The sequence below is a fragment of the Neopsephotus bourkii genome, unplaced genomic scaffold (assembly GCF_033783945.1).
Source record: "Neopsephotus bourkii isolate Nb327-2 ecotype Australia unplaced genomic scaffold, CSIRO-AGI_Nbou_v1 NB_196, whole genome shotgun sequence".
In the NCBI taxonomy this organism is placed as follows: domain Eukaryota; kingdom Metazoa; phylum Chordata; class Aves; order Psittaciformes; family Psittacidae; genus Neopsephotus; species Neopsephotus bourkii.
The window spans coordinates 19,411,229-19,428,290 of NW_026900709.1; the positions used below are offsets into that span (position 1 = coordinate 19,411,229).

The window sequence follows — 17,062 nt, forward strand, 5'->3', positions numbered from 1 at the left end:
CACAGGATTTTCTGCAGGAAATATCCAGGCAAGGAGTCTCGGAAGTCATATAGCTTCTCAAAAAGCATAAGATCAAAGCTGGGCTCTATTAAATTAAATAATAGAAATCATACACTAATTAAGATAGATTCTTAATTCAGTTTGAGAGAAAACAAATAAATTGCAGACCAGCCTTGGTCCTACATTTCCCTTGTGATCTTACCCCTAGGTCTGCAAACGGCCCATCATACAAAGCCAACTGAGCAACTCGACACCTGTCCCTGTTCGCAAGTGTCTGGGGCGTGCTGTAACCTCCTCTCAATGCATTTTCCTCAGCAATCAGTGCTTCCAGCTCTGGTGTGGCTCCTCCTGTTACCAATGTCCGTATCAGTGTGAGGATATTGTCATTGAAGTATGTCTGCAGAGATAAAAGAAAGCTCTTTAAGCAAACACCATTAAAGTCACAACTGAAGACATCCAAATTACAACTTTTCTGTGTTTCTGCTGTTTAAAGTTCTTGGCTGTCTCTTCAAATAATTTTATACAGAAAGTGAAAAGACAGCAGACTCCAATTACTCTATTTTCTTCTATCCCATTAGGCTCCTATACTAGGTCCTTCCTTTTAAACACCAATTCAGGCTGATTTTTATTAAAGTACAAAAATTTGAATGATTTATGTTTCTTATAATTGGTGTTAGTAGTGATGCAATGACTGCTTTCCTTCTCATTGCCTTCATGTCTAATAATGGGCTTTAGGACATGTAATTGTAAAATTCAGACCACATTTAAAGCTTACACAGACTAGATTGCCTTTTTACTCTTGTCACCAATTCGTTGGGGAGCTGCCTTTGTGCTGCAAATGTCATTACTTATTACTGTGGCTGGACTCTAGCAGTCTAACAATGTATTGTACTAAACATCTTATTACGAGACTTGACAGTGTTCAGACATAAGCATGTATCAATTAAACATCTTGAGTTCATCCCAGATACATGTACGATGAGTCTGGGATCCTGGTGGTCCTTTTAAAAAACTCTAGGGTATAGGGTAAGTGTGGTTTATTAGGGAAGATTTACTCCACACTGACATTTTGCCAGCATCTGTAGCATTGCTGGTCTGTCATGCAAACAATGGGTATTTTAAATATTAATTTAATGCCAGATGAATGACTTTCAAGTTCACTTAAAAGTATACTGGTATAGTTCAGAGATACTCAGATATCTGCAATGTAATGTACTGGGCAAAAAATACCTCTTTTTTTGTTGTTGCTCATTCAAAAATGAACAAAAAAAGGAGACACCATCACTTACAGTGTCACTAATGTCTGTTTTCAGAAGCTTGCAAGCATGAGGGACATGTGAGAAGAAAATGGGCTCACTGTAAAGTACACAGGATTGGCGTTACTGGAGTTGTGGATTCCATTATTAGATTTGTGACTTTTGTTGAATTTAGGACTTGGAACAAATGTCTGTAATCCAATCAAGTAAAAATGAATACTGATTTCTCAAACAGCACTTGTTTTCCAAAGATAATAATTTTTAAATAATACTTTCCATTAAATTCATTCTTCTATCCATGTAAAGTAATTGTATTTAATATGTGGGTAAACTATGGTACAGGTTGAAATATTTTATCCTGAGATCAAAAAGCAGAACTGGGTTCCTATCTGTGATACTTTGATATTCTTTCTTTGTATAATGGAACCAGTTCTATTGTTTAATTGAGATGACAGATAAAAAGGGTAGCAATGTTTTTCACTGTTACATTTAAGTTTCATAACTTCAAGCTTTTCTGCTTATTTACATATATGCCATTCACCTGTTGACTAACTGAAAATTAGAGGAACCTACTGGTATTTTTACACATGCCCTAAAGCAAATATTTGAATCTCATCAATTCCATTTATTTTATATTAGCCTTGGTAAGGCACTACATATTTTAAATACAAAGTGTAGTGTAAAGAGTTGTCTGACATCAGCAGGTGTTCAGGAAGATTCAATTAGTCTAAAATAATAGCTAATCTCAAATCAGCTCTTCCATTTCTGTATGCACTGTGTAACAATTCAAGTGCAATACTCAAACCTTTCTTAACATATAGAAAAATCAATGTGACCCCTTGCAGGAATGTAAGTCTGGAGTGATTACATGACATTTAACAGGAATGGCCACAGTGAGAGAGAGAAGACATTCAGTCATGATTATTTATTCTTCAGTTACTTCTTCCTTGATGTCCCAGAGGTGAGAATCAGTTGCCTTCTTTGACAACACTTCTCACTGCTCTATACTTTTCCAACATGGAAGTACTCAGAATAAAAAACAACATTGGCATTAAGCTTAGTCTCTTTGTCAGCGTATGCTATATACCACTCAGCTAAAATAATTAGCACAATTCCTTCGCTTCTGCACTTAGGCAGTAATGTTGCTTCACATCAGTTTCATGGATATAAAGCCAAATTCTGCCAGATCTAGATGTTGGAAGCACTGCAACTCTAGAAGCTGGAGAGCCCTTTCAGTCAAAATGGGCCTCAACTATTCTATATGGCACTTATTTAAAGTACACACCTTCACAAAAGCATACCATTTTATACAATAGTCTCTTTTATCATGCCTTCCCCACTCTTTTATTCAGTATTTTTTATCTTTTTCTTCTCTGAGTAGTGATATTTACTGTTATTCAAAAAAGCTTTTTTCTCAGTTTTACATCTTTAAGATAGAACATGAGAAAAAAGTAAAGCATATCTTCACTGGTAGATTTTTCAAGACTGGTTTGCAATGACTATGGCATGAAATGTCCACTCTTAGACTGATGGACGCTGGTTCATGCAAAATAGCCTGTTTTTATAAACTGCTGACTGCTTGTTAAAACAGGCAAAAGTCTAAAATAGTACTAAGAATCTTATTACTTGTTAGGAGGTATCATTGGGCCAGCATTCAGTTTTCCAACTCCTTATCCTGTAATTCAAATTATGTCAAATATAGCCAGAATCCAAGATATAAACACATATAGCTCACCTGAATTTTGTGCTATGCAAGTTCACAACCCTTATAAATTCAGTTGTAGCTCCATAGAGCATGATCTACTAAAAAATTATACTGTGGCCATATTGCTCATTTTACTACAGATCTCATATTAAACCAAGAAATGAAATCAGGAGTAAAATAATGTATCAAGTCAGGCACCTGTCACAAATTCATTAATACAAATATAATAAAATACCCCCTTCCCCAAATCCCAGTGTAATTAAGACATAATGGGCCCAATTTTGACTTATGTCATGCGCCAACCAGGAGTAACTCTGGGAGCCATACACTACTATAAGACTGATGCAAATGAGAAAAGAATCAGGTCTATTGTTGATGGAACAGGATGCTGTCACTGAAGAAAGGCTTCCCACTGCTAGACAAATGTTAAGGCAAAGCTGAGACAATTATTAGCAAAGGATGCAACATTTATCTTGGAACAATGGTTTCATTTGAGTTTCACACCATGAATGATGTGGATGTCACCATTGATGAGAGTGAAGCCAAATTATGTTTTTTGGGGTTTTGCCATCTATGAGTGGAAAGATTCCAACTTTCAGGACAGACTGCTCTGGCACTGCAACTGATCAGAAAAATCCAACCATAAGTAAGAAAGGATGGGTGAATTAGAAAGCTGTAACTTGTCACCTTCTGCTGAATAGGGTTGCTTCCTCCTGTACTAATACACTCCCCAGGAAAAACCCAGCTAGCCATAATTTCGATTGTCACAAAAATCAGACTCCTCTCATTACCTCTTGCAATTTTGGAACTGGTGAACACTGAAAAGCAGAATTAGTTGATATCCATTTCCTTTAGAACAATAATACACTGAAATTAATTTGAGAGTGATCTTCTACTTGCTCTCTGGGATGGTACATGGCCTGGATATGCCAGTACTTGTAAGAAGCTGATCTACAGAACATCTTTGGAAAGGTGCTGCTGTACTTAAAGTAACAAGACACTTTCCAGTGATGGTAGTAAATCCCTTTTGTTGACTGTAAAATCATAACTGAAGAAATACTTGTTTGATGCTGCCATTAACAAGCCCAACACTGGACATCTGTATGACATCGCTATGATCAGCATCCTGAATAAGAATGTGAAATAAGTGTTGTCTGAACAGAGAAAAAAGGAAATGCATCATAGACATTGAAACTGGGTAAATAGCAGGGAAATTCTGACATAGATATTTGAGCTAGCAGTGCCACCTAGCCCATGCTCCAGAATTGTAGCACAGCTCTCTCAAATGTTTCGGGCATGCTTTCCCATTTGTTCAATCATTTTTTAAAGTATAATTATCAGAGTGCTTATGTTTTGTAGTTAACGCTGACAAGTCTTTTAAACTAATTGGTCTTTTGCAGAAAATTTAACTGAAAATTAGCACATCTTTTAATAACATTGCTTTAACTTTAATAGCACTTTGCCTTTCATTTAGAATTACTTTAAAATTATCATTTTCCAAGTCATATCTGCCATTTTTTCTTGTGTTTCTAGTGGGTTATTTTTATGGTTTTCTTTTAAGAAGACACCTCCTCCAGTACATTTGGTTTTTAACATTTCTTTCAAACAAATATTGCAACTGGGTTTTCTTTTACAGTTGGAGGAATTCTGTTGAATGAATGATTTATATCCAAACCTGATGGACAGCTGAACTAACACTGCTACTTTATACCAATAACAAAACAGCATTTGAGACAGAATCAACAGCAGAAAATAAATAACAGCATTTCACGGTTTGAAAATCCATTGATCCTCAAGATACTGTTCAAGCTTTAAAGAAATTTGGGACACTTCAGGTTACAAGATGCTGCTTGCTATTCCCCTTAACCAGCTTGCATAAAAAATAGTCTTGTTTCAAAATGTCCATACTGGAGATTAGAACAGTTTATTTTAGGTACAAATAAGACTGTAAGGATCCCTGAGGGAGAACTCTTGAGCAATGGGTATACTGAAAAGTTATTTTTAACTAACTGTTTTAACTTTGTCTTCTATTCTGTGCTTCCATTTATATGAAGAAAAAATCGCATTTAGCATTATAGAACAAAACTTAAGTCCTAAAGTTCTAGCACAAGGAAATAAATTCTAGGATATGGGATGCTAAATGGTATAATCCATTTCTGGAGATCCTTGCCTTTAACAGCACCACTCCAACAGTATATCAAGTTTATTATCAGCAGTATGCATGGGAGGGATGCCAACCTGCCAGAACTTCTGTGGTTCTCATAGCCTCAGTGCCAAAAGGAATAACATAAAATCTTTGGCTCTCTGGCCAACTGTTTAAACCTTTGAAGGTACTGTGTGTTGATAAAACTGGTTTCCTTGCATGCACAGGATTTTCTTGAATAACTATCTCAACAAGACCCAGAAAAGGAAAAAGTACTTCTCAAAAATTTGCTTCTCTTAAGCTATCCTATGTAATGTAGCTTTCTTATAGCTGAAGATAAACAAAACACCCACATTATCTAAAAAATGCTTCCAATCCCATGGTTTTTAGTCCCATTCAGTTTGGTAATGAGAATGTGCTTTGCTTTACAGTAGTAGCACCGCTTGGAGACCACCACCTGGGTTTGCATATGCTATGAGAAAACAAATATTAATGTATCATTCACGTCTCTGATGCTAGTAGACATCTCTTCAAAGATATAACAATGACTAGCTGGTGCTATTTAACAATAGCCACTGCCACACTTAAAACATAAACCATGCCTACAGTCTTCACAGAGAGTAAAATAATACACTTTAACCAAAGCCTGGAGAGGCCACTGCTACCAACTCATCAAAAAGACAATGTAATTTTTTAGTTCATTATTATCTTGAGAGCAATGATCTTTGAACTACCATACTATGAATCATATGCTTGTGGAATATATTGCTTTTACCACAGAGAACAAACTGTATGTTGATAGCAGGTAGACAGCATTTTGTAAAGTAAACCTCATAGCTTTTAATGTTTGAAATAAGAAAATGAGACAATTTAAAATTTATAATATCTAATATGTCATCTTATAGGAAATAATGCTAAACTGGAAGAATATAATGATCTTCAGCATTCAGTTTTGAATCAGAAAGTGACCAAGCATTTTCTAATCTGTGATTTATAAGTAGGGTAGAGCCCACTACTTCTATATTAATAAAATTATATGAAAAAAAAAAATTCAACACTGATCAATATTGTTGAATTACTATTATTCAATAACTGAACACTTCAAAAAATTATTTATAATTTTTTTTTTTTTTTGCATCTATATGTATGTTTCGAAATACCTGCAAGTCAGAAAGACACACACTGTGTATGTGGGTATCATTCTATTTTCTAATCTTTCTTACAGCAGTTTTACTATGAAACTACACCAGTGTAAGAAGAGATTCGTTCTTAATGGTACAGTTCATGCATTGCATGTCTACACAATTAATAGAATGAAAGCATGACTGCAAATCTCTCAATTTAGTTAGGATTTGGGCTTCAGGTTTCCAGTACTGGCTCTAAATCAGGTAGGATAAATAGAAGCTGGTCCCTGAAACAAGAGTACTCTAGGGAAAAAAAATAAATAAAAAAAAAGAATAATTAAAAAAAAGAGGTAATATAGTGCAAGTAGATTAGTTTGTGTGAAAAACACTCTCTTCCTTGGAGAAGAAGTGAAAGGAGAATACACGATTCCCATGAGAGTAGGAATAGTAAACATTTCACACATCTTACACTTTCTGAAGGGTCAGGAAGAATTGTACTTTTCAAACTCTTTACTAGGCCTTTGAGGAATAAAAGAGAAAATAACACTGCCACCGATCAGCAAAGCAGTGAAAGAAAAGACAAAATGGTGAACAAAACTAACCGACTGTACCCTTGGCTTGTCTTCTTGATTAGTACTTTTTCAAAGTTAGAATTTCTACTCTTGTTATCGCATTTAGTTCTCTGGCTTCAGGCTGCGCTGCCCCTGACATATGACCACTTAGATGTGAAAATGCTTGAAAAAAAGACTCTGTTGAAGAAAGGAATTGCAGATGTGGAGGGGCATGGTGTCAAAAACTAAAAGTTAACAAAAGCAAGCAAAACCTAAAAATATTGTGATCATGTGATTAGCTCCAAGTAAAAATTTTTGAAGACATTTTCTACATATTCTTATTGCCTCACTACTATTTACACGATATGCCTTCTTTGCACAAGAAAGCAATGGTGTCCACAACATTTTGCTCTCTTTTTGTGGTGATGCCAGTGGCAATCAGAAGAATTAACTTTACTTTTTCCAAGATTTTGGAAGTGCCCTACTGAACTATTCATTCAGGGACAATAATTTAGTTAGTAGTGTGAGTAGATAAACAACTTTCATTTTAACAATTTAGAACATATGAAACTATTCCCATTTATAATGTGAAATGCTAAATATTTTATATAGAGAGATTTTAATTAGAGAAGGTACAGAGTTTGAGTGTTCTTGCTTAGGCTTCCTGAATTTGCCACGTATGCAAAATATGGCAAATAACATTATAAAAAAAGTATTTTTTGAGTTCATTGCAAATTCTAGACTGCGTTAGAATAAAAATTCAGCGGTGCAGACAGACTATTCAACTGTAGACAGAACATGTAAGTAATAAGCAGAGAATAGATGTATAAAATGCAGATACATAAATATGAGATATTAATATTAAATAATAAAGATAACTATCACTTTTTCTTAAAAGCAAAAAGCTTCATCCTGAATTTAGGTGAGGGTCAGACTTTGCTCCTTCAAGGAAATCTGTTTGCTCATTTCTAATACCGTATGGGGTTTGCAGCAGATAATTCCCAGCACTATAGAATATTATTCCTTGGAGAGACTATGCTCAGATTTTTAGAAGACTATGTTCTTGCTACACCTAGCAGGGCACAAGCCTGGTTTGAAACCTTAACCAGTATGAAGCAAGGGAGGATGAAAAGGAGTATGACTGTGGCGTTTGCTTTGAAACTGTACTATGAATGCAAACCAAAAAGCCCAACGTAAATGTAACCAAAGGCCACCATCTGCAGTTTCTGTCATGCACTTACGTTTTGATTCACAAGACAACTCATGTCAAAAACATAGATAACCTCTCTTCACACAAGTAGAGTTCATGTGATGTGTACAATGGCTTTCATAAAGTTCTATCACTGTCTCCCTGTGTCCATATTCACAGCATTGCTCATGGCTACAGGAAATTAAAAGCTTAAAACATGGTTGAGGCTGTCTGACATAAATGGTAAGAATAGGGACTAACACACTGAATTTGTGTCTGGTTCTCAGGACAAAGAGACAACATTTTTTGGAAAATATTATACTCTAAAGCTTGACATGAGACTTTTTGATTTTAAAATTGTGGACTCATGTTCATCTTGTATACCTCAGTTGTTCTAAGGTCTGTGTGTCCAACCAAAAAATAGCCACGTTTAGGCTCTGAAATTCTCTTTACACCTAAGAGAAAATTGTCTTCTCCCAACAACCAGTGGAATAGGGACTACACTTTCATAATCTTTCACAATAAGTCTGATGTAAGAGAATGGAAAAGGTTTTGTCTGCTTACTGCGCTCATGAGAGAGTCCAACACACTGACAGCAAATGCGGTTCCACATGCAAATGGCTGCGTGAGATACAGTTCTGTGTCTGGATCATCATCATCATCTTGGTCCAAGAACTGAACATTTGAATCATTTACTGAAAATAATAATAAAAATCAAATCATAAGGTGTTTCTGGGTCACAAGCATGTGACCTTACACATTACACAGTCAGAAAGAAAAAGAAACAGCATATGTCTGGAAACATAGACTTGTGTCTTTGACGTCACTGAAAATGAAATCAAGATGGATGTGAAAATGTGCATTTAAAAATCTGTTGATTATTATCTTGCTTGTAAGAAATGACTCTCTTGTTCTTAGGAAGTGACTACCTCTTTGCCGTAAAAGTAGCTTCGTGGCACAAACTGCCTGCACTCAAAATGAGATACATGATGCTCTTTTATATATTGAGACAATATTGGTATTGGTTGAATACAGTGGCTAAGGCTGTATACATGTACAATGAAAAGTTATCACAAGATAGCAAGTAAGAACCCCATTGTAAAATAAAGGCTGTCCATAAAACTCCTATATAGCCCACAGGCACCTGTTAAATATGCTGCTCTGATTCTTACTGGGGTGGTGTTAATGCACTTACAGCTTAAAAGAGATAAACTGTCCTGTTAACATGCATCTATCTGAAAGAATGAGCAATACTCCAGCTATTTTCTTGCAGCACTGCCTTTTGTTCAAATGTTTGTCACCATAACTTCAGTTCCTGAGCCACATATTCTGCATTAGCCAGTGTGAATCTACTGTTTTAAAGAAAAAGTCCGAATAAAGTAATATTTGTCATTTAGACTTGCTCTGGTATTTCATTGTCACACTTAAGGTCTCTGCCTCCATCTCATTCCATTGAAAACAGTTGTTTCCTTGATATCAGTGTATCAAGTGTACCATATTTCATTTAATACTTCATTTCCATATTAGTCCTCCTGAGACATGAAAGCACAGACTGCTTAGTTATGACATTGAAACACCCTTTAACTTATTAAATGACAAATTAATTTCAGTTCCAATGCAAATAAAGCAAATTAAAAACTTTTTCATCATTTGAAACAGCACACGTTGACTGTGTTCTAATTCCTGTGTGAACACATCTCCTGACCCAGCCAGTGAGCTTGGAAAACAACATGAGAGCTGCCTTTAATTTGATCTGGTTTCAGCTCTGGACTTCTTAGGTTAGAAATCCTTTTGCCTTCTATTCAGATCTTCCTTCCTATATAGTTTAATTTTCCATCCACTCCTTTTCCAACCTGTATATATTACTGTGCTTGCAGTGCTTAGCTTACAAACATGAGTAACTGTAGATAAAGTCTCACAAATAGCTGCCTAATGGAGATGAGAATTGTTAGTTTCCATTTAGAGCACTATTGAGACAGTACTTGGACATGATCATTTAGTCAGGACCTGAGCTGAAGTAGGATTTAAAATTCCTGCCTCCCCACTCCCTGATGTAACCATAAGTACATAACACTTCAGCATTGCAAATGGAGAATTGCTCTGCCCCAGGAGTCAGAAGAATTTCATTGTAGCAAACACCAATATCCATGATATTCCTTTCTTTGTACAATGGCTATCAATTTGTTCTCCAAATTCTTGAGCAAAATAGTATTCAAGAGTCTGATGTGTCATTTCAAAATGTACTTTTTGAAGAGCTTGTGCCTTAGTTTAATGTGCTAGTTGACAGTAGGTGCTATTGTAGCATTTGTTTTCCACTTATATCTGGCACACCAATACCTGACTTTGACACTAGCTTGCTAGCCATGCGTGGTGTCAGTTTCCAAGCTGCTACAAACCTAATGTGAATTCTGCATGCGTGATCTTATCCTCAATATCTTTATCTTTCTGGTGCAAGTTAGCACTCTAGGATTTCTACTTAAAATCTCTGGGCTAGGTGAGGTAGGCTCAAACGCATGGTGCTGCATCACAGGAAATGCGCATCAAACACTGGTCACTAAAGCTGGTGAGAGCTCTTTATTGAGAGGGAGCAACACACAAGCTTGTCTGCTTTTCTGCAGCTTCAAAATTGAGCTTCTGAGAAAAGGCCTACTTCCCACAATAAACAAACAAATAGCTTAAGGGAAAATATGATGCTGGGGGGGGGGGGTGTGTGTGTTCTGATATCTTTTATTTCTTGGACTTCCTGTGGAATTGCTAAGGTATGTCCACCAAACTGACAACAGGCTGAGGTAACAAAAAGAGAAAAGAAAGAGAGAGAAAAGGAGAGAAAAATTGGTGGAGGGGGAGGGAAGGCCCAGGAGGTGGGGACCCAGGCCAAAGAAAATGAATTGGTGAGAAGGTGCTATGGAAACAGCCGGCAGGTCAGACGAGTGTGATCAAAGGTTTACTGATGCTGCGTGAAAAAAAAAATCATTAAGAAAGGCCAGAACAAGACAGTCAATTTCAACCAGAACCACAAATAAAACACATTCAAAGCAGTGCCATGAGGGTAGCCCCTCTGATACAGCCAGATAAATAAAGGAAAAGCTGATGACAGTAAGAACAACAACAGAAAATAAGACAGTGATGTGAAGGAAAAAGGCACTCTTACCCAGTTCAGTTATCATTAGAATGTGGGTTCCACTGTTTTTTTCCTGACTGATTGAAACCAAAGGCAGAAGTTTGCCAGGCTTAGCTAATAAGTAAAGTATTTAGGGGGAAAAGAAAGTACAGAAAGAGAATAAAGTAAGGGAAAAAGACAGGTAAGGCTCTAAAAAATAAAACTGAAAAAGAAAATAAAAGGACAAAGGACCACAAATCAAGTTTGTATTTGCCATGAAAAAAACAGAACAGCTTCTGCACTTCACATCACGCCACTTGACAACATAAATACCCACAGCTAGAGTGGAAATCAGAGCCTGGTTACCTACCATCATTGTAATCTCAGGAGTAAAATGTCTCATGCTATTATACAGAGTTTGGTTACACATGATTAAACAGTTCTGGACCATGAAGAAATAAACAAATGGCCTCTTACTATTGATTAAATGCACAGGAAATGTCTGCTCATACTTATTGTGGTTTTTTCTTTTCTAACCTTAGCCCAAATACCTCTGCTTATTTGTTCCAGTATGTAAAAAGCATCTCTGATAGAGTGTTTATTTAGGAAAATGGAGAAAACCCAAAGGAATGAGAGAACTATATATCATTAATTCAAACAAAAAGTGAAACTGTTACTAATCTTTTGTTAGAGAGAGTAATTCAAAATAGTTATCAGAAGAGAAAACAGCAGCATAAGATACAGTATAGGTAACTTTCCTGAGACTGCGTAACAAGAAAAGTGGGGATATCAGAATACACATGAAAGGGTAAACACTAGCTTTCCTTACCTAACTCTGTTATAATAGGGATGTTGGCTCCTGTTGTAATGGAGGGTTGACGTAAAAGGCCATGGACTGGACTGTTGTCTGGAGATGACCTATCCATCCCAGGGGGTGTAAAGCCTAAAAGAAAAAAAAAAGAAAAAGAAAAAGAAAAAGTTTGCATAGCACAGATAATATTAAAAAAATCCCCACCAACAGGGAATTCTCTATCTCTATGTTTTTACCCCCAGAAAAGTATAGCAAAAAAATTTTCATTTTAAACCAAACTTTACTTAATTTTCCACAATTATTTTTTCAAAGCATAATACTTCACAAATATGCAGGTCATTTCTACTGTAAGATATTTGGTAGCTAATGGAGAAACTGAAATTTATTATCCTAGGTAGCCTTTGTATCAAAACATGCAAAATGGAAAGTGCAATGATTACTTAAATATAAGCAAAAAATAAAGACTTCACTATTAGAGTGGTTTAATTTTGTCCTATTTGTATTTTAAATAATCCTGAAACAAGCACCTTTCCTTAAACCTCAATTAACATTTTAAAGAAAGAGTATTGGAAGCTGTATATCCAACCTTGAGGTTGCGTGAGGGTGGACCAGCGCATGGGTAGCTTGAGATTACTCAGGAGATGACAGTCCTGGTCGGACACTCCCTGACTGCCTAAGCACCCTTTTCCAACCAGATTTGTATATGCACATGCCCTTGGTCATCGTGCTTGTAGTAAGCGTGGTTAAAGCCCTTCCCAAATCTTTGCTTGTGAAGCCAAGCCATCAATCGTTTATAAACAGTAGTATGACCACAAGGAACAGTTTGCTTTTATTGGCAAGTTTTAAGCTTAATCAACATGCAGGATTTAAAATTTTCTGTTTTCCAGGAGCAATAGAACCCATACATAGTTGCTTGTTTTTTTTCTTTTCAAGTGTACCATAATGCACATTTTTATAAGGATTACAATTATAGGAATGGAAGGGCCCATTTTAACAGAAAAAAAAAAAAAAGAAAGGATAGGGTGGAAAGAAAAAGACAGGTTTTCAAAACGTATGTAAGAGGAATGCTTGCAAAGAAACTAGAAAGAGTTTTATACCTTTGGGGATGTAAAGAAAACAGAGGTGGTAGAGGAAATATATTGGCAGGCACTCAAAGGAAAAAAAGAGATCTGGAGAGCAGCAAGGTTCATCTCTAAAAAAGACTGTGTTTTCATCCTGATTCTCTACGCAGTTTGAAATGGTGTTCTTGACACTATATTTTTTTTTTTTTTAAGTAAAAAATATGCAGGCAAAGCCCTTTGGAGTTTGATTGCAAGTACTGAAAAAAAGACGGTTACACAAAAGCCCATGCAACAGTTGGACTGGAAATTCACAGTTGAGACTAATGCATTCCATCTCCCTTGTCCATTAAAGCTGCAGAAAGCATGTTTATTTAATGTCATTATTGCAGAAGTGATGGTAAAGATAGAGTTAGAATTTAGAGTTTCACACAGATCAATGTCAAGGCAGTATTTTTAAGCAAATATTTGTCTGCTTGGAATAGGATTGAGCCAAGCTCACTGCAAAACACACATTTCTGAGAAAGTATTCTTCTTTTTTGCCACATTATTACTGAGTTCTTTGATTTCACACCTGACATCATCCAGGGACAGACTTTTGACCCTCTGTCATTACTGGTCTGAAATAGTTTTGAATTCTCCATATACCAATTCTAAATTAATCACAGCCAAATTAACTTCTGATATAACTTCATTATCTTCTTGCAGTATGGAAACTGTTTCATTGTGTTAAATTAATTGATGCATTCATTTGCTACTGAATTCAGAAGAAGATATGGTATTATCTATCTATTTTACCTTTCTTCAGTTTAAGGGCTAATTTACAAACCAGGAAATCTCTAAACTAAACTGTAGTTGTTGACATGTGATACTGGTTTCATAATGTTTGAGAGATTTATGGCTCTTTTCCTGTTGAATTACCATCACTTTTAAACTGCCTCTCATCAAGACAAACTATAATTAATATATAAGTAATAAAATTAGAAAGAACCACTGAGAAGAGAGACCCTTCAGAAGGTAGTATTATGAATTTCCTTCTGACTGTCATGTAGAAAGCTAGATACAACATGAGGACTGTAACAACAGGATAAGTAAAAAGGGAGTGAAAAGTCTGTGAAGAAATTTCTTAAGAGAAAAGAAGTCGATGTGGTATCTTCAACAGATTGCAAGACAAAGACACCGCCATAAGTAAACCCAAGACAGCAAAGCAATTCTATTTAATATTACCACTGCATATAAAATCTTTAGAAAGCAGATTTTTTAGAGACAATTGGAAATGTTGGCAATTTGATGTCCATCATTTAATACTACCCCTTGTGCTGAAAATAATTGAATTAGACTGGCATGGTGATAGTGAGCTGCATTCCCAAATGGTCTACGTTTGCAGATGTTTCCTTGTGCCTGGCACTGTGACTGATAGCTGTATTGGCTCTTTGAATGCTTACTTCTGCACTGCAGAGCCTCGGATTTCTCAGACACACAGAGTCTAATGTAGTTCCTTCAGGCACCACATGTCATGTCTTGAGCAGTTAAAGTGGCAGGCCCAGTTGGGTCCTCTGCAGAATTACAAGTCAAAACAGCAACAGTAAGACTTTTTGTTCACTTATCCAAGAGCAAACTAATCTTTTTCCTATGTGCCCTAGGGGTTGTACTGCTGGGAGCACCCTTAAAGGCCCTGCTTCTCTCTATTTCCTGAAGGCTTTTCTCTCCCCATTGCAGGATGCATTCCCTAAAATATCTTTTAGTGAATCAGGCTCTTCAGATGTTAAGAACACATCAGTATTTTCCTACTAGGTAAAAGCAAACTGAAGAAAGTTGGCATAACTGCATTTAAATGTGTCTTTCTTGCCTTCCTGCTACTGAAATGTGCACACACAGAGACGCACACACATGCATACTCTCCATCGAAGGCTATTTGTAGCCACCTCTCCTAGCCCTTCAAATATTTGTCTTTCTAGGATGGTATTAGAAGATGGAAGCAAATGTGGCATTTCTGTTAGACACAGACTGTCAGGAGCTCTGTAATTGCACACTGCACACATAGTGCATTCAGTCTGAAATGCAAGAAGCATGTTAAAGAGATTTTGTTTTCTCCTTGAATGAAAAATAGACTCATGCCTTGATATTTTTTATCCTATGGTCTTGGAAAATGTGAGAAATATTTGCTATTTTAATTTAATTTCCTTGCCTGAACTTAATTCAGACACCCCTACAAATCCACTTTTAAAAATATAAAAATCTTGGAATATTTTCAGATAAAGGAAAATAGGAGTACTTGGGGATTTAGTGTGCCCACATTTGGACTCACAAAGCATCATACACCTTCAGGCCACATTCCTGCTCCCAAGTCACAACATAAATTCTATACATAGGGACCCTTTTTTTTTCCTCCAGGAGAGAGAGAGAAGGAAAAGAAAGTGCAGAAAAACTAACCTGCTTTATCAGAACTTTGGTTTAAAGGCATGAAAAACTACAAGTGACAGCTGTGCAGATTCAGTGAATGTGACATTTCTGAATTTCTTCAACTTGACAAGTAAACACCTTAAATCGGTAATGCTATATGCATAATACATGACCTGTATTTTGACATCCATCATCAAATGCTGACTTGAGAAAATACGGGTTTGTACGTCAAGGAATAGCACCCATAAAGCAGGGAGAAATTCAGGTCACAGGGTATTAGGAAAACTCTATTTCATTACAGAAGCTGAAACAAGCTAAGGCATCAGATTTAAGATCCATTTTCAGCTGTGAAAAGATTCAATTCCTCTGCACAGAGCATTCATTTAGAAATGACATGCTTTCCTCACAGCCTCTTTTCATTTTCCTTTTCATATTCCATTTTCTCCATTTTCTCCTTCAGTCCCCAAACCTTGTTCCATTAGCACTCATAAAAATCGTAAAACAGGGCTGATAGTTGTGATCTTATAACCACAGTGTCTCCTTGCTCAACAAACAACTGAGGGAGCTGTGGCTTCAATTGCTTAACAGGATCAACCTCAACAGTAAAATTCAAACGGCCCCTGGAAGCTTAACCACAGTTCTTGCATATGGAAATACAGTGACAGTGAGGGCCTTCTGATGAAGGGAATTCTCTTTGCCAACAAGTAGGAGGTAAGGTGCAGCAAAATCCTATCAGCTCCTGCAGCCACTACATCCAATACTAAATTGCTGTAGTGGGCAAGTGATTGTCTTTGCATCACTTGGGTTTTTCTGTGGCTTGTTGGGATTTTTTGCCTCATCACTTATTAAACTGTCTTAAAAAAAACCCTTAGCCTGTGATTTTTTTCTCACTTTTGCCCCCTGCTTCTCTACTCAATAGAATTGTTTAGGTTAGAAAAGACTTTTAAGATCATCAAACCCAACTGTTAATATAGCACTACTAAGTCCACCACTAAACCATGTCCCTAAATGCCACATCTGCACATCTTTTAAACACCTCCAGGGATGGTGACTCAAGCACTGCCCTGGGCAGCCTGTTCCAACACTTGGCAACCCCTGCAGTGAAGAGATTATTGCCAATACCTAATCTAGACGTGGTGCTACTTGAGGTTATTTTCTCTTGTTTCTACCATTTGTTACTTGGGAGAAGAGAGGGGTACCTCACTACAACCACCTTTCAGGTAGCTGTAGAGTGATAAGGCCTCCCTTATCAAATGACAAAATGGCTTAGACTTAACAGGAGGTAACAAGTACCTGTCCCTCTCTGAAACAAGATGCTGCCTAACAGTGGATTAAATATATCATCCCTCTGAGAGGAATACAGGCTTTAGGCTTCTGATGTGCTCAAAATCAGTGAGGACTGGCAACTGGGAGTTACTGCTTCCCTCCCAGTAGCAGCCTCCCTCTTTGAGGCGCAGGGACTTCAGTGCCCTAACTCCACTACCTGCTCTGAAGGAATTTGAGCCTTCTGCAGTTCTCTGCAGAAAGCAGCAAGGTTCAGTGTCTTGATTCTGTGCAAGGAAGTATTTCCTGGCTCCCTCTGGGATACTACTGCCCACACAAGTAGGTGAAACAACCAAACAACTGCATTAGTGGAAAGATTCTACCTCTTTAAGATGTCTCATCTTTGTGGAAGGAGAAAATTGTGGAAATTTCCTCCCCACAAGGAGACAAGTTCTTTTG

The 17,062-nt window shown here is 36.8% G+C and overlaps 1 protein-coding gene across 1 annotated transcript in view; it reads right to left on the reverse strand.

Annotated features, from left to right (window-relative positions):
• LOC133207387 (calcium-activated potassium channel subunit alpha-1a) overlaps positions 1-17,062 on the reverse strand; it is a 258,220-nt gene that overhangs the window by 11,872 nt on the left and 229,286 nt on the right. Inside the window, exons 24-27 of the mRNA XM_061344253.1 lie at positions 11,898-12,011; positions 11,120-11,203; positions 8,533-8,663; positions 203-397 (exon numbers count right to left, since the gene is read on the reverse strand). Coding sequence (XP_061200237.1) covers positions 203-397; positions 8,533-8,663; positions 11,120-11,203; positions 11,898-12,011 — 524 coding nt within the window. The remainder of the gene's footprint in view (positions 1-202; positions 398-8,532; positions 8,664-11,119; positions 11,204-11,897; positions 12,012-17,062) is intronic.